At 41.5% G+C, this 22,046-nt stretch overlaps 1 protein-coding gene across 11 annotated transcripts in view; it reads right to left on the bottom strand.

Moving 5' to 3' along the window:
- Positions 1-21,983, bottom strand: part of LOC309707947 (uncharacterized protein) — a 32,122-nt gene extending 10,139 nt beyond the window's left edge. For 2 of the 11 annotated variants that reach the window (XM_082535546.1, XM_082535554.1), the window contains exons 1-22: positions 20,944-21,981; positions 17,934-18,016; positions 17,760-17,830; positions 17,525-17,566; positions 15,670-16,107; positions 5,284-5,331; positions 5,153-5,206; positions 4,997-5,044; positions 4,768-4,911; positions 4,329-4,418; positions 3,364-3,438; positions 3,199-3,273; positions 3,027-3,065; positions 2,758-2,916; positions 2,539-2,610; positions 2,420-2,464; positions 883-1,014; positions 507-797; positions 373-423; positions 272-298; positions 170-196; positions 30-92 (exon numbers count right to left, since the gene is read on the bottom strand). In XM_082535546.1, the coding sequence (XP_082391672.1) occupies positions 30-92; positions 170-196; positions 272-298; positions 373-423; positions 507-797; positions 883-1,014; positions 2,420-2,464; positions 2,539-2,610; positions 2,758-2,916; positions 3,027-3,065; positions 3,199-3,273; positions 3,364-3,438; positions 4,329-4,418; positions 4,768-4,911; positions 4,997-5,044; positions 5,153-5,206; positions 5,284-5,331; positions 15,670-16,107; positions 17,525-17,566; positions 17,760-17,817 (1,978 nt within the window). In that variant the 5' untranslated portion in view covers positions 17,818-17,830; positions 17,934-18,016; positions 20,944-21,981. The other 9 variants (XM_082535549.1, XM_082535551.1, XM_082535556.1 and 6 more) reach the window with 9 other exon arrangements.
- Positions 21,984-22,046: the final 63 nt, after the last annotated feature.

Raw genomic sequence — 22,046 nt, 5'->3', positions numbered from 1 at the left:
AGTTATTAAATATTAATTATTAAATATACCTGCACTTCCCTTTGGTCCCCTTGGTCCTTCCAAACCTGGGTGCCCGATCTGCCCAGGAAGACCTAAAGCAGACAGACATCAAAGAAGAGGTTTGTCGGCTCACCGGGGAGGAAACAAACACATTAGTTCTGAGGCTTACCTGGAGGGCCAGACGTTCCTATATCACCTGCAACAAAACAAGTGTCAGCAGCTAGTTCCACATATTACACCGTTATTATGTGTAGCTAGAAGTACTCCTCACCTTTTTGTCCTAATGGCCCTGGGTCACCTGTAATGCAGAAGCCGAGACGATAAATACAAACAAAACATGAATTTCTAAACGATTTTTAAATGATTTCAAACCTTTAGGTCCCGGCTCTCCTCTCTCTCCTTTCAGTGAGTATGCCAGAGTTTCTAAACCCAAATAAAGTTTTCAGTATTTGTTAAATGTCCAGAAATGGTTGAAGACAGCTGATCGGTGCGTTACATTTTCACACCTCTTACAGATCCTGAGCGGAGCTCATCCCTGACCAGCTGCTGTATGAGTCTTTCCAGGGTGGCCCTGTCCTGGACCAGGCTGTTTCCCGTGCCTCCGCCTTTGCCAGCACCATCCAGGTTGAGCCCGTTGTCGGAGTCGATGAGGGTTGAAGCGGCGTTCTTCTCGATGTATGTGGATTCCATCCGCTCGGAGATTTTGTTGCCAGAAGACGTCAAGTGACTGACTGACGCGGATCTGGTGATGGCTTCCAGAACGTCCACGCGGCCTTTCAGGCGTCTGACTTCTTCACCTGTGAGACAAGACGCAGGCTGGCAGGTAAACCTGTGCAGATCACTCTCACAGACCCCTGTGATGGTGAAGTCTTTCCATCTTACCCAAAGCAATGAGTCCAAAAAGGACACTGAAGAGGAGCAACAGGCTGAGCAGGAGGCCCAGGAGCCACTGCCACCAGCTGCAGCAGGAGCACAAGCCAAAACTGGACTGTTTCATGTCTTTTATATGGATGTCTGAGAAATAAACAGATTCATGTTGTTTAGTCATATTGGATCTATTTTTACATACAAGATAAAAATAAACCTGCATTCTTCTTTAACGGCCAGCAGGGGGCGACTGTTGCAAAAATGAGCCAGATTTTTACAAAAGTCCGGTTTCGTGATTTCAATTCAAATCAGTTTTATTTATACAGAAAGAAATCACAACAACAGTTGCCTCAAGGTGCTTTTATTGTAAGGCAGACCCTACAATCATACCATCATGCAGCCCCGATCAAAAGTTTAAGATCGTAACAAGGTTCCAAGTAGAGCTTCAACGTGCAACAAGAGGAAATGAGAGCGAGAAAAAACTTTTTTTCTAGCCATTTATTGAAAACAGCGTTTAAACTGAAACAGGCTGTTTTACACCTGTAAAACCTGTAAACCCCCCAAAACAGAAATCAAACATGAACTCAGTCATGAGCAGCTCCACTGTTATTGATGATCACTTCAAACATTCGTTGTGGCTTCTTGATTCAAGCGTTTCCATGAGGTGAGGGGGAACAGACGGCTGCACAAACACATCTACTGTCTGGAACTGTTGTCCATTTCTGTAAACCTCCCCTGCCATCCATCCTGAAAGTTCTCAGTTGGATTTAGATCAGAGGAACACGCAGGATGGTCCAAGAGAGTGATGTTACTCTCCTGTGGGCACCGTGACCCTGCTGCTGCAGTTCAACAACCCGACCATGTTCTAAAAGCTAACGTTTGTTTGGCTTTGCCACCAGAACGTCACGGCAGTGTGACTACCTGACCGAAAATGACAATGAATCCACATTTTGCAACAGCCTGTTTCAGTTTAAGCGTTATTTTCAATAAATCGCTCAGAAAATGTTTTGCGTCACTCCCATTTCTTCTTGTTGGATGTTGAAGCTCTACCTGCAACCTTGTTAAGATCCAACCGTGCAAAATATGATTTTTCTCATTTTTCAAGTGGTCCCCGCTGGCGACAGCGGGAAGGAAAAACTTCCTTTTAAGAGGAAGAAACCTCACCCAGGCTCAGGGAGGGGCGGGGCCATCTGCTACGACCGTTTGAGGTGAGGGGATGAAGACAGGACAAAGGTTTGCTCACATGTGAGCGTGATTCCTGAGAGTCTGAGAGCCTGCAGGCTTCACTGTTCAGCTCAAGAGGCTGCTGCTCACGACGTTAAAGCTGCTGTTTAGTTGATACGATTTTTCCTTTTGGCTTATTTATTAAAACATAATTAATCAACTTCAGATGGCCTAGGAGACCTCCACACAGACCCAGGCTAGCAGTTCCCAGTGCACATGTAAAGTGTTTCGCTTTGTAGCTAACAGCTGACGATGTGTGGGCAACATCACACCCTAAATATGTCAGAATATCTAAATCTGCAGGAGTTTATTAAGACTGTTAACATACCTGCATAGGTGGCTTTGTCTTTAGTCCCAGCTTTCAGGGTCGAAGCTACGGCAGAAACAGAGATGACATTAATAAGTGCAAACCTGGCGTATAACCTGTGTGACAGTTATCCGGCCTACATTCTGTTGCTCTGTCCACTGTGCTGAAGGATTTCAGTTTCTCAGTCTTCAGGGTGTCATCAGAGAACAAAGCTGCAACACATCAATGACCCCTGATCAAGAAGCAGATCTTCAGGACCATTAAAGTAATAATATATCTACAAGAGCCAAACACAGCTGTGCTCTAGACCTTCAAATTTAACTCCAAATAATAAAGCTCAGATTTTCAGTTTGTGTTACCGGGTAAACTGGCAGGTGCAGCAGACATGAACTGCTTCCCGGTGTCTTTGACCACGACGAGCCGCTCTGTCGGCTTGATTGGAGCGTTCTCCTTCTCCGTGAGCACAAACTTAAAGTCTTTCCCCGAGGCCTCGTCACCGGTGGGGCTGCTGGGTCTCACTGTCAGACACAGACAGCGGGACATTCGTGTCAGTGATGACCTGTGCCTAATTAAACATCTTAAATCTTTTTCATAGCCAGCAGCTGGAGCGTTATCTTCATGTCCTCACCTGTGCTCGTTCCAGACACGTTCTTCTGCACGCCGTAAACTGTGAGGAGACAGGAACACGTCCTCATTAAACAGGGAGAGGGCAAAGCTGTGAGCTAATGTGTGCGGGTGCTTTTTAGTGTCACGTCTAGGAGGTGAAGTGGGACAGACTGGATAAAGGATCAGTGCTTCACCTATGTGTGTGTTGGCTGCAGTGGGAGAAAAGGCAGTGGGAGTGGTCAGGTTATTCTGCACGCCGTACACTGGAGCTGAAACAGAGTCAAACAGCGTCGTTATCCGGTGACAGCGTGAAGCTCAGCATTGAACGCTGCGCTGTGACACGGCAGGAAAAGGCTCACCGGAGCTGCCGTTCTGCGCCGGAGACGGGCCGCCGCTCACAGACGGAGAGCCGAGTGTCAGGTTGTTCTGAGCTCCTGTACGTGACAGAACAGCCGCATTAGTCTTATCATCATTATCTGCCACCGACGGCAAAGAAAAGGCTTCAGAGGCCTGCACGGGTCTACAGCAGAAACATGCAGTGCAGGGCGAACTGAGGGAGAACATCACAGGACTCTGTTACTGCCAGAGGAAACGATGATACCTCCGTTCATCTATAACAGGGACACGCATGCAGCATGTAACATATGCAGTGTTTTAATGCCCAGCAGCTTTATCTATCCATGTCTTCAGTAAACAAAGGTTTACAAAGGGTTGCTGTGGCTTATTTTTCCCTTTGTTGTCTTTGTTTCCTTGCATCACAGTATTGTGGTTAAAATCATCTTCATCATCTTCCTTTATAGGTTTGTAAAGTCTTCAGCGTTTTCTTTTTGTTTGAGGTGAATTTAAAATGACGTCTCTGAATATGTTCAATATTTAAGACTATTTTATATTAAAACATTTATAAAATAAAAACAAGCTTTTATAGATTTTTCTTTTCAGAAACTGCCCCACGGTTTGTTTATAAACAGTGTTTACACAAACATTGTTTTTTATTAAAGGAAACAAAGTCTTCTGTTTGAATGGTGAAACTTTTCGTCTTTCTTCACCAAAGTAAACGAACCTTTTCTCTATGCTGCTGTGCTACAAACACAGATCAGATCTGAAGCTTAAGTTGAACCTTGCGACCTGTCTGCATCACCACGGTAACGAGCTGATCTGGAGCAGGATTTTGAAATTGTGCGGATTCATGTTTATTTTTATTTACTGTTGCTGAAGGAAAACAGCAGAGGATCCATACAGAGCGTGAAGCAGAAAGGTTGGCTAACAAACAAAGTTCGCGACCTCCATCCTCTCTGAGGCAAACACAAACCCTCCTGTCACCGACCTGGCTGGTAGAGGCTGCTCAGGTTGCTGTGGTTGGGGTTGCACATGTAGCTGCTCACAGACGAGCCACTCCACAGGCTGCCGTACTGATCTAAGAGGGAAGAAAGAGGAGATATTCATCCACTCACCTCCTCCTCACATGGCAGACATGTTTGGGCCTAACTGGGCCTCCTTTCAGCCCTCATTGCTCAGTCGCAGCTCTGACAAAGGTTGCATGAACTCGATGTGATCTCGATGTCACACCTGACAAATATAAGCTGGACCTGTTGGTTGAGTCCAGCAGTTAGATGCATCCTGGATCAATCCTCTCAACCCAGGATGGTTGTTGCCCGTCTACAGCTTGTGTGTAGAGGTGGGCAACTCCTGAGGTCCACCTCTGCATCATCTCAGAGTTTAAATTGCTACACGAGTGACATGTGAGGCCTTTAAAGTGACCGAACCTGCACCGGAGCTGTCAGGCAGGGTCCTCGGGTCCACGCTGGCCTTCTTGGGGATGGGCAGCGTGTTGTTAGGGGACTGGGTGGGGCTGATGCCGGTGGAGCGGTTTCCTCTCAGCAGGCGCTTCACGTCGTCCAGCTCCGTCCCTGAAGCACAGGAACCGGTGCATTTGGACCAAACTGATGAATGAATGCTTTACGGTCTGGATGTGTGATGGAGGGCGATACTCACAGCTTCCTGTAGGAGAAGCGCTCTGCAGCCGGACTCTGATCTCACTCTCTGAAAGCAACCCGAACTAATCAGTTGACCTTTAACCTGATACCTTTAGATTAAAACAAAACGGTGTCGTGCTTCATTTTTATTGATCATGTGGTTTCAGCGTGTCACCTCGGCTCTGAGCTCTCCCTCTAGTGACAGAAGTGGATGGTGCGCTTGAACTGCCTGTAAAAACACAACGTCCAAAAATCTGTTATAGTGCACGTGTAAACTTTTAATCTGAAATTCAAGCATAAACTCACCATAATCCTTCCTGTTGTACTCTGGAGAGGAGTTTGGACTCGAGCTCTCTGAAACATAAAATTAAAGAACTAATTATTAGAAAGCTGGACCTCCTGTTCCACAGGGGGCGCTATCGAGACGTCCAGCATGAACGAGAACCTGAAGAGTCCAAACATAGATATTTTATTAGTGTGAATGCTTGAAAAGCATTCACAGTATTGTTCTTCTAATCTTTATTAGTGTGAATGCTTGAAAAGCATTCACAGTATTGTTATTCGAATCTTTATTATTATATATTCCGTACGTTTTTTGGCATCTAACTCCTTCAAAACCGTTCAACTTAGAAAAACCATTCAAACACCGTTAGATTCCTATTCTTTTGGACATGACTGCTTCTATTTTTCTCATTTTTAACATTTATATTTTTAATTTTATTCAACTTTATTCAACAAAAATTTCCCATGTATTTCAATGGGGAGACCCTTCAAATTCTCATTCAACTTACTCATTTTTAAACTCTTACTACTTCCACATACATTGACATAGAGCCACCATTCAAACTTTAAAACGAAGACAAGACATTCAACTATTCAACTTGTATTTATCTTTTCAATATCTATTATACTTTTTCTTCAGTTCCAGTTTAAGTTTCATGATGTTTTTTCACCCGTTTCAGAGTTTATAATGGGTGTGTATGGGACGGAATGTTGGGGCTAGAGTGAGGCAGCTCAACTGCTAGAGTGAGAGGAGCAAAAAAATTAATCTTAAAATCTTTTTTAAAACTGCTGCTGTGTCCGCAGCGTTTGCTCTACAGGTATGATTTTACCCTCAAAACGTAGCCATGGCTGTCCTCTTTCATCCAATGTGTTTACTATTGTCCTAGGTGTTATGGTTCTTTCGTAAATGTCACCAATGCACAGCCTCCTCCCTCCAACTCTTCCATAGACTCTAATGTTAAAATGGCTCAGAAGGTTCGTTTGAAAATCAGAAGAGCATGGTGTCTTTCCACTGTCACCACGTCCATATAATAAACTCCACAGGCATGAAAACTGAGAATTCAGTAGACTAGACATTGCTGTCACTCACGGTGAAAGAATTTTGTCAATACGACTTTTACTTTTCATTTGGGAACGATTTGTTTCGGCCTGACTTTTCTATTCATTTTAAGCAGCAAAAGTGAGGCGCATGTCTGTGTACGTGTGTATGGAGCCATTGGGTGCGGTCACTATAGCAACCAGGCTCACACCTGCCTGCTTAACGAGCTCTCTCTGCCACTCTGCCAAGATTCATCTTAAACACTTCTCTTTCAACTGTTGCTGTGTCCACAGTGTTACAGCCATCATTTTACCCTCAAATTGTCGCCATTATTGTTCTCTTTCCAACACCGTATCTTTCAAAGCTCAGGCATTTAAACTTTTTAAACTGTGTGGATCAAAGTGGAGGGATCACATTTGAGTCATTCAGTGATTCAAAGAATATGACCTTTTAATATTCATTCAGATGTTTTCTGACTCTAAATGTTCTTTTCTCATTTCTTAGGGTTTTCTAATTTACATTTAAAACATTTTCAGCTTTTTTCCAACTCCTTCTTCTGTGTAACCTTCAGCTTTTAGCAGTTCAGCACTTTTGTTTTCAGGTTAAATTCGGGTTTTTTTTTTTTATCTCATTCAAGATTTTTAACTTAAATTCAGTAATTAATTCATTTCAGTGCATACATTCAGATTCAAGCATTCACACTGCAGTTTCTTCAGAAAATGCACTTTCTAGTTATCTATTATTCCATATTCCGTACGTTTTTTGGCATCTAACTCCTTCAAAACCGTTCAACTTAGAAAAACCATTCAAACACCTTCAGATTCCTCTTCTTTTGGACAAGACTGCTTCTATTTTTCTCATTTTTAACATTTATATTTTTAATTTTATTCAACTTTATTCAACAGAAATTTATAATGTATTTCAATGGGGAGACCCTTCAAATTCTCATTCAAATTCCTCCTCTTTAAACTGTATCTACTTCCACATACATTGACATAGAGCCACCATTCAAACTTTAAAACGAAGACAAGACATTCAACTATTCAACTTGTATTTATCTTTTCAATATCTATTATACTTTTTCTTCAGTTCCAGTTTAAGTTTCATGATGTTTTTTCACCCGTTTCAGAGTTTATAATGGGTGTGTATGGGACGGAATGTTGGGGCTAGAGTGAGGCAGCTCAACTGCTAGAGTGAGAGGAGCAAAAAAATTAATCTTAAAATCTTTTTTAAAACTGCTGCTGTGTCCGCAGCGTTTGCTCTACAGGTATGATTTTACCCTCAAAACGTAGCCATGGCTGTCCTCTTTCATCCAATGTGTTTACTATTGTCCTAGGTGTTACGGTTCTTTCATAAATGTCACCAATGCACAGCCTCCTCCTTCCAACTCTTCCATAGACTCTAATGTTAAAATGGCTCAGAAGGTTCGTTTGAAAATCAGAAGAGCATGGTGTCTTTCCACTGTCACCACGTCCATATAATAAACTCCACAGGCATGAAAACTGAGAATTAGGTAGACTAGACATGGCTGTCGCTCACGGTGAAAGAATTTTGTCAATACGACTTTTACTTTTCATTTGGGAACGATTTGTTTCGGCCTGACTTTTCTGTTCATTTTAAGCAGCAAAAGTGAGGCGCATGTCTGTGTACGTGTGTATGGAGCCATTGGGTGCGGTCACTATAGCAACCAGGCTCACACCTGCCTGCTTAACGAGCTCTGCCTGCCACTGTACCAAGATTCATCTTAAGCACTTCTCTTTCAACTGCTGCTGTGTCCACAGTGTTACAGCCATCATTTTACCCTCAAATTGTCGCCATTATTGTTCTCTTTCCAACACCGTATCTTTCAAAGCTCAGGCATTTAAACTTTTTAAACTGTGTGGATCAAAGTGGAGGGATCACATTTGAGTCATTCAGTGATTCAAAGAATATGACCTTTTAATATTCATTCAGATGTTTTCTGACTCTAAATGTTCTTTTCTCATTTCTTAGGGTTTTCTAATTTACATTTAAAACATTTTCAGTTTTTTTCCAACTCCTTCTTCTGTGTAACCTTCAGCTTTTAGCAGTTCAGCACCTTTGTTTTCAGGTTAAATTCGTTTTTTTTTTTTTTGTTTTTTTTTTTATCTCATTCAATATTTTTAACTCAAAATTCAGCAATTAATTCATTTCAGTGCATACATTCAGATTCAAGCATTCACACTGCAGTTTCTTCAGAAAATGCACTTTCTAGTTAGTGTGAATGCTTGAAAAGCATTCACAGTATTGTTATTCTAATCTTTATTATTATTATTATTAGTGTGAATGCTTGAAAAGCATTCACAGTATTGTTCTTCTAATCTTTATTATTATATTTTATCTATTCCGTACGTTTTTTGAAAGCCTACTCCTTCAAAACCGTTCAACTTAGAAAAACCATTCAAACATCGTTAGATTCCTATTATTTTGGACATGATTGCTTGTATTTTTCTCATTTTTAACATTTATATTTTTAATTTTATTCAACTTTATTCAACAAAAATTTCCCATGTATTTCAATGGGGAGACCCTTCAAATTCTCATTCAACTTACTAATTTTTAAACTCTTACTACTTCAACATACGTTCACATAGAGCCACCATTCAAACTTTAAAACGAAGACAAGACATTCAACTATTCAACTTGTATTTATCTTTTCAATATCTATTATACTTTTTCTTCAGTTCCAGTTTAAGTTTCATGATGTTTTTTCACCCGTTTCAGAGTTTATAATGGGTGTGTATGGGACGGAATGTTGGGGCTAGAGTGAGGCAGCTCAACTGCTAGAGTGAGAGGAGCAAAAAAATTAATCTTAAAATCTTTTTTAAAACTGCTGCTGTGTCCACAGCGTTTGCTCTACAGGTATGATTTTACCCTCAAAACGTAGCCATGGCTGTCCTCTTTCATCCAATGTGTTTACTATTGTCCTAGGTGTTATGGTTCTTTCATAAATGTCACCAATGCACAGCCTCCTCCCTCCAACTGTTCCATAGACTCTAATGTTAAAATGGCTCAGAAGGTTCGTTTGAAAATCAGAAGAGCATGGTGTCTTTCCACTGTCACCATGTCCATATAATAAACTCCACAGACATGAAAACTGAGAATTTGGTAGACTAGACATTGCTGTCGCTCACGGTGAAAGAATTTTGTCAATACGACTTTTACTTTTCATTTGGGAACGATTTGTTTCGGCCTGACTTTTCTGTTCATTTTAAGCAGCAAAAGTGAGGTGCATGTCTGTGTGCGTGTGTATGGAGCCATTGGGTGCGGTCACTATAGCAACCAGGCTCACACCTGCCTGCTTAACGAGCTCTCTCTGCCACTCTGCCAAAATTCATCTTAAACACTTCTCTTTCAACTGCTGCTGTGTCCACAGTGTTAAAGCCATCATTTTACCCTCAAAACGTCGCCATCGTTGTTCTTTTTCCAACATCTTGTCTTTCAAAGCTCAGAGATGTAAACTTTTTAAACTGTGTGGGTCCAAGTGGAGGGATCACATTTTAGTCATTCAGTGATTCAAAGAATATGACCTTTTAATATTCTTTCAGATGTTTTCTGACTCTAAATGTTCTTTTCTCATTTCTTAGGTTTTTCTAATTTACAATTAAAACATTTTCAGCTTTTATCCAACTTCTTCTTCTGTGTAACCTTCAGCTTTTAGCAGTTCAGCACTTTTGTTTTCAGGTTAAATTCGGGGTTTTTTTTTAAATCTCATTCAAAATTTTTAACTTAAATTCAGTAATTATTTCATTTCAATGCATACATTCAGATTCAAGCATTCACACTGCAGTTTCTTCAGAAAATGCACTTTCTAGTTATATTTTATTTTTCCGTACGTTTTTTATAAGCCTACTCCTTCAAAACCGTTCAACTTAGAAAAACCATTCAAACACCGTTAGATTCCTATTCTTTTGGACAACACTGCTTCTATTTTTCATATTTTTAACATTTATATTTTTAATTTTATTCAACTTTATTCAACAAAAATTTATAATGTATTTCAATGGGGAGACCCTTCAAATCCTCATTCAACTTACTCATTTTTAAACTCTTACTACTTCCACATACATTGACATAGAGCCACCATTCAAACTTTAAAACGAAGACAAGACATTCAACTATTCAACTTGTATTTATCTTTTCAATATCTATTATACTTTTTCTTCAGTTCCAGTTTAAGTTTCATGATGTTTTTTCACCCGTTTCAGAGTTTATAATGGGTGTGTATGGGACGGAATGTTGGGGCTAGAGTGAGAGAGCTCAACTGCTAGAGTGAGAGGAGCAAAAAAATTAATCTTAAAATCTTTTTTAAAACTGCTGCTGTGTCCGCAGCGTTTGCTCTACAGGTATGATTTTACCCTCAAAACGTAGCCATGGCTGTCCTCTTTCATCCAATGTGTTTACTATTGTACTAGGTGTTATGGTTCTTTCATAAATGTCACCAATGCACAGCCTCCTCCCTCCAACTCTTCCATAGACTCTAATGTTAAAATGGCTCAGAAGGTTCGTTTGAAAATCAGAAGAGCATGGTGTCTTTCCACTGTCACCACGTCCATATAATAAGCTCCACAGGCATGAAAACTGAGAATTAGGTAGACTAGACATTGCTGTCGCTCACGGTGAAAGAATTTTGTCAATACGACTTTTACTTTTCATTTGGGAGCGATTTGTTTCGGCCTGACTTTTCTATTCATTTTAAGCAGCAAAAGTGAGGCGCATGTCTGTGTACGTGTGTATGGAGCCATTGGGTGCGGTCACTATAGCAACCAGGCTCACACCTGCCTGCTTAACGAGCTCTGCCTGCCACTGTACCAAGATCCATCTTAAGCACTTCTCTTTCAACTGCTGCTGTGTCCACAGTGTTACAGCCATCATTTTACCCTCAAATTGTCGCCATTATTGTTCTCTTTCCAACACCGTATCTTTCAAAGCTCAGGCATTTAAACTTTTTAAACTGTGTGGATCAAAGTGGAGGGATCACATTTGAGTCATTCAGTGATTCAAAGAATATGACCTTTTAATATTCTTTCAGATGTTTTCTGACTCTAAATGTTCTTTTCTCATTTCTTAGGGTTTTCTAATTTACATTTAAAACATTTTCAGTTTTTTTCCAACTCCTTCTTCTGTGTAACCTTCAGCTTTTAGCAGTTCAGCACCTTTGTTTTCAGGTTAAATTCGTTTTTTTTTTTTGTTTTTTTTTATCTCATTCAATATTTTTAACTCAAAATTCAGCAATTAATTCATTTCAGTGCATACATTCAGATTCAAGCATTCACACTGCAGTTTCTTCAGAAAATGCACTTTCTAGTTAGTGTGAATGCTTGAAAAGCATTCACAGTATTGTTCTTCTAATCTTTATTCTATTTTATTATTATGGATTCCGTACGTTTTTTGTAATCTATCTCCTTCAAAACCGTTCAACTTAGAAAAACCATTCAAACACCATTAGATTCCTATTCTTTTGGACATGACTGCTTCTATTTTTCTCATTTTTAACATTTATATTTTTAATTTTATTCAACTTTTTTCAACAAAAATTTCCCATGTATTTCAATGGGGAGACCCTTCAAATTCTCATTCAACTTCCTCCTCTTTAAACTGTATCTACTTCCACATACATTGACATAGAGCCACCATTCAAACTTTAAAACGAAGACAAGACATTCAACTATTCAACTTGTATTTATCTTTTCAATATCTATTATACTTTTTCTTCAGTTCCAGTTTAAGTTTCATGATGTTTTTTCAGCCGTTTCAGAGTTTATAATGGGTGTGTATGGGACGGAATGTTGGGGCTAGAGTGAGGCAGCTCAACTGCTAGAGTGAGAGGAGCAAAAAAATTAATCTTAAAATCTTTTTTAAAACTGCTGCTGTGTCCGCAGCGTTTGCTCTACAGGTATGATTTTACCCTCAAAACGTAGCCATCGCTGTCCTCTTTCATCCAATGTGTTTACTATTGTCCTAGGTGTTATGGTTCTTTCATAAATGTCACCAATGCACAGCCTCCTCCCTCCAACTCTTCCATAGACTCTAATGTTAAAATGGCTCAGAAGGTTCGTTTGAAAATCAGAAGAGCATGGTGTCTTTACACTGTCACCACGTCCATATAATAAACTCCACAGGCATGAAAACTGAGAATTCAGTAGACTAGAAGCTGCTGTCGCTCACGGTGAAAGAATTTTGTCAATAGGACATGTACTTTTCATTTGGGAGCGATTTGTTTCGGCCTGACTTTTCTGTTCATTTTAAGCAGCAAAAGTGAGGTGCATGTCTGTGTCGTGTGTATGGAGCCATTGGGTGCAGTCACTATAGCAACCAGGCTCACACCTGCCTGCTTAACGAGCTCTGCCTGCCACTGTGCCAAGATTCATCTTAAACACTTCTCTTTCAACTGCTGCTCTGTCCACAGTGTTAAAGCCATCATTTTACCCTCAAAATGTCGCCATTATTGTTCTCTTTCCAACATCGTGTCTTTTAAAGCTCACACTTTTAAATTTTTTAAACTGTGTGGGTCCAAGTGGAGGGATCACATTTTAGTCATTCAGTGATTCAAAGAATATGACCTTTTAATATTCTTTCAGATGTTTTCTGACTCTAAATGTTCTTTTCTCATTTCTTAGGTTTTTCTAATTTACAATTAAAACATTTTCAGCTTTTTTCCAACTTCTTCTTCTGTGTAACCTTCAGCTTTTAGCAGTTCAGCACTGTTGTTTTCAGGTTAAATTCAGGTTGTTTTTTTTTTTTTTTTATCTCATTCAAAATTTTTAACTCAAAATTCAGTAATTAATTCATTTCAGTGCATACATTCAGATTCAAGCATTCACACTGCAGTTTCTTCAGAAAATGCACTTTCTAGTTCTATTTTATTATTATGGATTCCGTACGTTTTTTGTAATCTATCTCCTTCAAAACCGTTCAACTTAGAAAAACCATTCAAACACCATTAGATTCCTATTCTTTTGGACATGACTGCTTCTATTTTTCTCATTTTTAACATTTATATTTTTAATTTTATTCAACTTTTTTCAACAAAAATTTCCCATGTATTTCAATGGGGAGACCCTTCAAATTCTCATTCAACTTCCTCCTCTTTAAACTGTATCTACTTCCACATACATTGACATAGAGCCTCCATTCAAACTTTAAAACGAAGACAAGACATTCAACTATTCAACTTGTATTTATCTTTTCAATATCTATTATACTTTTTCTTCAGTTCCAGTTTAAGTTTCATGATGTTTTTTCACCCGTTTCAGAGTTTATAATGGGTGTGTATGGGACGGAATGTTGGGGCTAGAGTGAGGCAGCTCAACTGCTAGAGTGAGAGGAGCAAAAAAATTAATCTTAAAATCTTTTTTAAAACTGCTGCTGTGTCCACAGCGTTTGCTCTACAGGTATGATTTTACCCTCAAAACGTAGCCATGGCTGTCCTCTTTCATCCAATGTGTTTACTATTGTCCTAGGTGTTACGGTTCTTTCATAAATGTCACCAATGCACAGCCTCCTCCTTCCAACTCTTCCATAGACTCTAATGTTAAAATGGCTCAGAAGGTTCGTTTGAAAATCAGAAGAGCATGGTGTCTTTACACTGTCACCACGTCCATATAATAAACTCCACAGGCATGAAAACTGAGAATTTGGTAGACTAGACATGGCTGTCGCTCACGGTGAAAGAATTTTGTCAGTACGACATGTACTTTTCATTTGGGAACGATTTGTTTCGGCCTGACTTTTCTATTCATTTTAAGCAGCAAAAGTGAGGTGCATGTCTGTGTACGTGTGTATGGAGCCATTGGGTGCAGTCACTATAGCAACCAGGCTCACACCTGCCTGCTTAACGAGCTCTGCCTGCCACTGTACCAAGATTCATCTTAAGCACTTCTCTTTCAACTGCTGCTGTGTCCACAGAGTTTGCTCTACAGCCATCATTTTACCCTCAAATTGTCGCCATTATTGTTCTCTTTCCAACATCTTGTCTTTCAAAGCTCAGAGATGTAAACTTTTTAAACTGTGTGGGTCCAAGTGGAGGGATCACATTTTCTTCATTCAGTGATTCAAAGAATATGACCTTTTAATATTCTTTCAGATGTTTTCTGACTCTAAATGTTCTTTTCTCATTTCTTAGGGTTTTCTAATTTACAATTAAAACATTTTCAGCTTTTTTCCAACTTCTTCTTCTGTGTAACCTTCAGCTTTTAGCAGTTCAGCACCACTGTTGTTTTCAGGTTAAATTCGGGTTTTTTTTTTTATCTCATTCAAGATTTTTAACTTAGAATTCAGCAATTAATTCATTTCAGTGCATACATTCAGATTCAAGCATTCACACTGCAGTTTCTTCAGAAAATGCACTTTCTAGTATTCTTTTGTTTTCCTGGAAATGTCCATCATGGTTCAGTAGACGTGTTTTAGACAATAGTTGAAGCTCAGTTTCTTCTTTACAGTTTGAGCTGATGTAAACTCGTTTCTGTGAGTGAAGGTCATCGCAGCAGCCCGAGCAGCAGAGGGAGCTGCATCACCACAACCAGCCGTGGAAGCTTCTGCTGGGCTTTAACTACAACTATGAATACAGAAACACCGACACTGCAGTTCCTCAAATGGCCACTTGAGGCCTCCGGTCTCGATGGAGGTTCCAGGTTTCCAAACAAGCTTAGAGGTTCAGTTTTTTTACCTCTAACATCTGGATACTGACGTGCTAATCGTTTTCCGGTTGACTTCAGCTGCATATTTTTAATCTAACTGATGCAATAGCATCTAAATATACTCACTTCATGCTTGCAGTGAACAAAATGCTCTGCCAATGACTTATTTCAGCTGGACAAACAATTAATATGTTCACGAAGATAAAATAAAAAGTCTTCGGAGCTTAAAGAGAAAGTGACCGGACGTCTTTGAGTTTGTTGAAGATGTTTCACCTCTAACCCGAGAAGCTCGTTCGGTTAGAATAAATGTGATAGTTTGATTCTTTCTAGTAGATGTAAACAATTATTTTAGCTGTTTAGCTTCATTGACTCGAGGATTAGCCTGCCAGCGCCCCCTGCTGCAACTCAGACCAAACTGCAGCCAGTTAATGTGTGAAGGTTGAACCTTCGATGATTCAGGCTGTTTATGACTTTAGCTGATTTCTGTGATTTTTTATTAAAAACATTAATTTCATTAAAGTGATTTAACATGTTTACTACGACTCGTCATGTTTTCTACAGGAACTGGTCGATTCCTGAAAAATGTCTGCTTTTACTTTTTTGGCGCTGATTGTAATTTGCTGGTTCTGATTCCATAATTAAGCATCTTATTTTTTCACGTCTCTCAGTAACATAAAGCTGGCTTATTACTGCTTATTGACCTTTGACCCTCACCGTCAAAGGCCTCTGACAGCGCTGCAGCCATGGTGGTGATGCTCTTCCTCTCCTTTGAAGCAGGTGAAGAAGTGAACACGGAGGAGGAGGAGGAGGAGCCCCTCTTCGCCTCCCCTGATCTTCCTGAGCTGTAGCCGGGTTTGTTCACGGTGGAAACTGTCACAGCGCCCAAACCTCCGTCCCTTTTCGCCCCCTCTCTGCCACCGCTTCCTGCACTGTAGGACATGTTTGAGGAGCCGGCAGCAGCCCTGAACTCTTCACCCGACGCCTCCCAAGCCTCTGAAACCAGAGACCCTCCGCCTGAAGATGCAGCAGAGGAAGCTCCTACAGAGGTGGTGCTGATTCCCTCGCTGGATGTGGTCGCTCCAGAGCCTCCTGGTGCAGCTCCACCACCTGACCCACTGACACCCAGTGATGGACCACCTGAAGGCAAAGAGACTGCAGACAAACAGCTTAGTTAAAACCAAATGAATATTTTTCCTTCTTTAATCTTTGTTTTTCTTGTCATCGGTTCAGTAATTTATCAAACTGTCTGCCTGCCGCGACCGAGCCAGGCGAGGACTGCAAGACCGAACTGGCAGAGTTCATATTTGACCTTTAATTTAAAAAAGAAGAAAAGTAACAACATTCCTCAGATGATCCTCCGCTTGCCTCTCTGTGTCTCAGCATGCTTTATGACTGTGAGCCCTGCAGCCTCAGGTGTGACTTATGCCAGGCACACAGCAGGTGCTGCCCACAGTCGTCTCCATTTCTATTATCAATGATAAGCTGTCAGCTGCCAGCCTGTGCCAGGAACCACACGAGACAGAAACACAGCGGCATCACTCTCAGTACAGAGCAGGTGCCAGTTATGAAGACCTGTCATCTGAACACCTTTCAGGTCTTTCTTTAGTTTCACAGCTCGCAGTCGTGCTGCTGTGGTTCAGCTTCATGTTCTTCATTTCAACGCATCGCCAGAAAACACTGAAGAGAGCAAAGTGAAGCGTTTAGCTTCAGCAGCACAACACTGACGTGGCAGCAGCTACACAGGCTCTGTTCTGCAGGTACGACTCCAAGAACAAACATGATGATTCCCGAGGCTCAGGTTTGGATTTGGATGAGTCGAGAGCTTCTGTGTTGGCACCTGTGGTGCAATGAGAGGATCCAACCTTGCCAGACGTTCAGGTTTATCCTTCAGCTGGTTGATCTTTGAATGTTAAACAACGTTAAAGATGTGGTTGTAAATTTCTGTCTCCTAAATCTTCAGTCTGGTTCAGTTCCAGCCGGAGACGCGAGCCTCCTGTGGGCTTCTGTCACAGGGCTCCGGTTTAAAACCCACGTGAGCCGCGCTCACTTGTTCACTGAAAGTCTGCAAAGTTGATTTTGGTGAACCGAACAAACTTTCTGTGGTTTCCTGGATGACTGATCATCGACACACTGACCGAGAGCTGACTCTCCTTTGTCATGGATTTCTGTAAACCTGGTTTTGTTGATTTGTGGCCACTTGGACATAAACGAGACAACAAACAACATTTAGTTTCTTCATAGGAAGTTTTTGATTTAACACTTTTACATGTTCAAGTTTCCACTGCAAAAATAAAGGAAAACGATGATGAATGTGCTGAAGCAAAGAGTGGATACAGACTCAAAACCAATAAAAACATGTAATGATGATAAATGTGTGATAACTACAGGATACAAATGTTTTTCTTACTCGTTTGTCTCCAAGTGGAGAGAAAAATGATTCAGAAAACAACTTTATTCCTGTAACCTAATGATGATTAATGTGTTTGATGTGATTTGTTTCGTCTCCATGAATAATGTCCCTGGAGTTATTGATTGATATCCACATGAAAGTAAAAACATCTAAACTTACTTGGTGACGTCAGTCGAACAGTCTTTGGTGGTTTTCTGAAGACTGTGAAGAAATATTTAGTCGTTAATACGTCGTCTCTGATGCTCTCACAGGATTTTCCACCATGTTTCCCAAACTCCTGACAGCCTTTAACGTGCATTCACATTCAGTCCAAACATGATTTATTCTCAGCTGTGATTCGATTAAACCGAGTTTCTTTTAACCAACATTTCAGAACAAACCTCTCTGGTCTTACCTTTGTTTACAACGCCTCCGCCTGAGCCGACCGTCCTCTCCGCTGTCGACCTGTCCATCCAACGCTAACTGCTGCAACAACACACATGCTGCTGCAGTCAGTCCACAACAAAGCAGCTCTCGTATTGTGTGAGAGATGAAAGAGCGCGACTCGTAAAAAGCCTGATTTTCTTACAGTGAAGTGGACTTTGCTGCACGCCCGAGGCCGTGTTTGCACACCGATATGTCTCTGAGCTCGTGTTTCTCTCCTTTGTGTCTCTGGTGGAAAAAGCTCTTTAGAATGATTGAAAGCTCTGCAGAAAGGACGCAGCTCTTTGTTCTCCTGATAAATGTGGCTTTGCTTTTAACAGATGGGACGAATGTAGAAAAACAATCCTCAGCAAAACTGAAGCAGGTCTGAGGTTTTACTGGTGAACTGGGAGGTGGCATCAAAGGTTTTCCAACAGTCCAACAAATGGACTGAAAACACCTGAATTCTCCTCAACTGAAATTATTTAAAGGCTTCCAGCATCAATGCTGAAAACAAACCACTGTGGCCCATCCGTCATCTGATGGAGGGAGAAGAACCGAGGACTGAGGCAAAAGTTTAAAGTCTACAGAAACCACAAAGGAAGGCACAGGGATGAGACTCTTCATACAGAGAAAAGAAGGGAGGGAGCTCGGAGAAGAGCCGTGAGACAAACAGTCAGGGAACCAAAGACAGGAAGTTGACTTGAGGAAGAGCGACTACTAAGACAGGAAGTGAAACCTGGAGGACACAATCCCTGACAGCATCATCAAAACTAAAGCATAACCTCACTGAGGACCAGAGATGCGTTACTGTAATCCGATTACTTTTTTCAAGTAACTTGACCAACAGTGCTGAGGTCTCAGGACTGCGAGTCAGTGTGTCGTGTTTAAGAGATGTTCACTGAAGTTAAAGACGGGTCGGGCTGTACTTTTACACGACGGCGCCCTGAGTCAGCGTAACCTTGGAGACGAGTGCAGAGAGCCTTTAACCTCCTAAGACCCGAACTCTCCATGCATGCATTTTTAATTTCTCTTCATCAGACTGGGACCTGATGAAGAGGATTTCAGGCCCTTGTAGAGCAAAATGTAGTATTTGATGTGATGTCCACATATGTGGACGCCAGGTCCTAGGACGGGACGCCACCTCACGTGACACGGAGGCACACATACAGCCCACTGTGACCTTCAGTGGGTCAGACTGGGGAAAATCCACTTCCTGTCAGTGTAAAGTAGGTTATCTGCACATTTAGTCCCCAAGATATCACAATACAAGAAAAGGAAGGGCCAACAGTACGTCTCAGTTTTTATTCTGCTTCGCGAACAAGTCCAGAATTCCTTCTTTACGTGTCTTGATGCTGCTCAGACATCCAGGTGAGGAAACGCCAGAAAGTCGATTCTGTTCATCTCAACGTAACCAAGTCAAAGCTGAAGGAGTGACTGAGCTGAGTGAACAAATGTCTCTCTCAGTGAAAACGTCCAGATGAACAGAGTCGCCTTCCTGGCCGTCGTCCTGCATGTTTCCAAAGCCAACTTTGTGACAGTTTAAATAAAGGTTACACGGAGCTGCTGCGCCCTGCTGTGGAACAAAGTGGTATTACAGAAAAGTCCAGCCTTTGTTTATCTCTTCCACAGGCCAACATAAAGTCATTGTTTCTTCAGGTTTTTAAAACACAAGAATTACAAACAGCTTTAAAGACATAAAAATACTACCTCGAGGCTTTGGTGTAAAAACGTTTTTAAAGCACCTCATATTCATCCTGTGAGTTTCCAAACATTTAAAAATACTCCGACTGTGACGGGACGTTCACAGGATCACACGTAGGAAACTCTGGGTCATTTGAAGAGAAGCAGAATCAACATGTACGACCTTTATATACCTTTTAAAATAATCCACTTTGGTTGCTTCCTTGTTCTTCTGAACCCACATTTTTAAAATCTCCAGGTTCATTAAACCCTAAACTGAATTATGAAGCACCGCTGATAGTTTTTTCTTCCCAATCTTGAAATGTAAACATTGAAGGTTTTATTAGAATAAAACATATTTAGAGACGGTCTATTAGGAACACCTGGACTGATTAACTCCTCACTGCTGCGATTTTTTTATCATCAACTCAAAAACATCTTTAAATTCAGACCCAAAACAAACAGCCTCTGTGGGTCAGAGATGCTCAGAGAACTTTGAGTTTTAGAGCTTTTAAAGGACATTTTAACTTCTGCCTATCTGAAAATAACATCCTTAGCAGCCTCGTCACTGAGATCGCGCTGTCAGCTTTCATTCTCTGGTTGTGTCTGAGCATTAAAACTTATTTGGCTTCATTTAGGAAACGACAGAGTTCAGGATGAAACAAACGCTTTCACAGCAGTCACCCTGCAAAGACAACATCTGATACCCTCATGGCGCCGACACCTCACTTCCTCGTAGGCCTTAAAGAAGGAAAAGTTAAAAAATGGTGCCCTCAAGTGTTTTTGTCACTAATGCCAAAACCTGGTGCCTCCAGCTCAGCTGATGTGTGAAGCTGATTGGAAAACAATGTTTCAGTGATGCCAGAGAAAGTGACGGGCTGGTCCGAACAGGAGCTTCTGTAAACGGCTGCTGGATGTCTGAGTGCTGCTCAGCCCTCTCAGCACCAGCCTTCTGCAAACCCAGACCAACACATGATGCTAAACCGCTGGACCGGAGGGAGATGTTTCCACTGCTTCAGATGACTGGGCATCTTTTTGGAAATAAATGATCCTGATATAACAGGAGAATCTATTAACGGGGCAGAGTGTGACTCACACTCCCCCCAAAACCTCCTGCAAAGGCTGCACATGTGTCCACATGACACAAACACACGAGATTCAAATCTGCTCATAACAAGAACCTGATCACACTTGGACAGTGATGCCACAGTGATGCCACATGAACACATGAAACTCTTCAAACACTACATGTATTTAAACATTGTGATTCTTCTTGTTTTTGTAATACACAGAGGGTCTGAGCTTCCCCTCAAACATTCACTAAAGTTTAAAAAGTTATTTTTCACTTTCTAACAAACCTTACAGCTTAAAAAGAATATTTCCGTCACAGGCTGGTACTCTGATCAGGAACACACGGGTCAACCAGCAGCTTTACTCACACCAGCCTCAGTCTCACCTGAAATGAAGCAGACGAAGATGAAGCTTTACTTTACCTCTCAGCTCGTTTGCGCTAAACCAGTGCGTCTCATCCTCCTCAGCACAAATAAAGAAGACGTGGAGTCCAGGTGCTGAAGGGGAGCGATGTGCATGCATGCGTGTGTCTGGAGAGTTTATGTATTAGCTTTGTGTGACTCACAGCTTCATCCGACAAGTTCCAACAAAGTCAAACGTGCTTTCATTTCAGTGCCTGACAGCCCGCCGCGGGCAACGGGAATCAAAGTTTTACACACTCGCACGAGAGCCGCTCAACAACATGCTGCACAAATACACTACGAACGCACTGACTTACAGCTGCGATTAAACCTGTTTGTGGCGAACAGACTGAAAGTTTTTATGTTGGATTAAATAAAACAAAAATTCTTCTCCGTATAAGTGCTCGTGCATGCGTTTACGTGCTCGTGCACGTGCAGCGGGCCTTACAGCTGCAGTGAAGCCTCCCGACTCTTTTTACTCTCAGTGAAGCAGAGAAACGCAGTTCACACCATGATCTCCACCAGTTCACACCAGGAATTATGAGAAACTTTCACGCACTTTTCATTTTTGTGTATATGCTTGTAGGCCACTTTATTAGGTACACCTTGCTGGTACCAGGTTGGACCCTCCTTGAAAAGCCTCTTCAGTCCTTCGTGGCACAAACTCACTGAGTGCTGCAAACATTCCTCTGACACGCTGATCCATGTTGACATGATACCATCACACAGATATACATGATGTGAAGCTGTCGTTCCACCTCTGTGGACTGTGGAGGCCGTCTGAGCACAGCAAACTCATCGTGAGGTTCCAGAAACCGTCTGAGGTGCTGTGAGATGTGTGCGCCGTCCTGGAAGCAGCCAGCAGAGGATGCTACACCGTGGCCACGGTCAGCAACAACACTCGGGTAGGTCGTGCTGTTAAAACGATGCTCAGGAGGTGCTGGAGGGCCCAAAGTGTTCCAGCGAAAGATCCATCCCATGAAACACCACCAACTCATGTTGTTCACACCAGATTCTGACCTGAACGTCTGAATCTCACAGAGGAGATGAAGACTCCTCCCACCAGGTGGTTTTCAAATCTCTTGTTTCTGTTGTCAGACCCAAAAGCACCGAGTGGCCGGAAA

This window comes from Aulonocara stuartgranti, assembly GCF_965226115.1.
Source record: "Aulonocara stuartgranti genome assembly, chromosome: 6".
Classification (NCBI taxonomy): domain Eukaryota; kingdom Metazoa; phylum Chordata; class Actinopteri; order Cichliformes; family Cichlidae; genus Aulonocara; species Aulonocara stuartgranti.
Note: the sequence above shows the minus strand (reverse complement) of the source record. Positions and strands in the feature narration are given on the sequence as shown.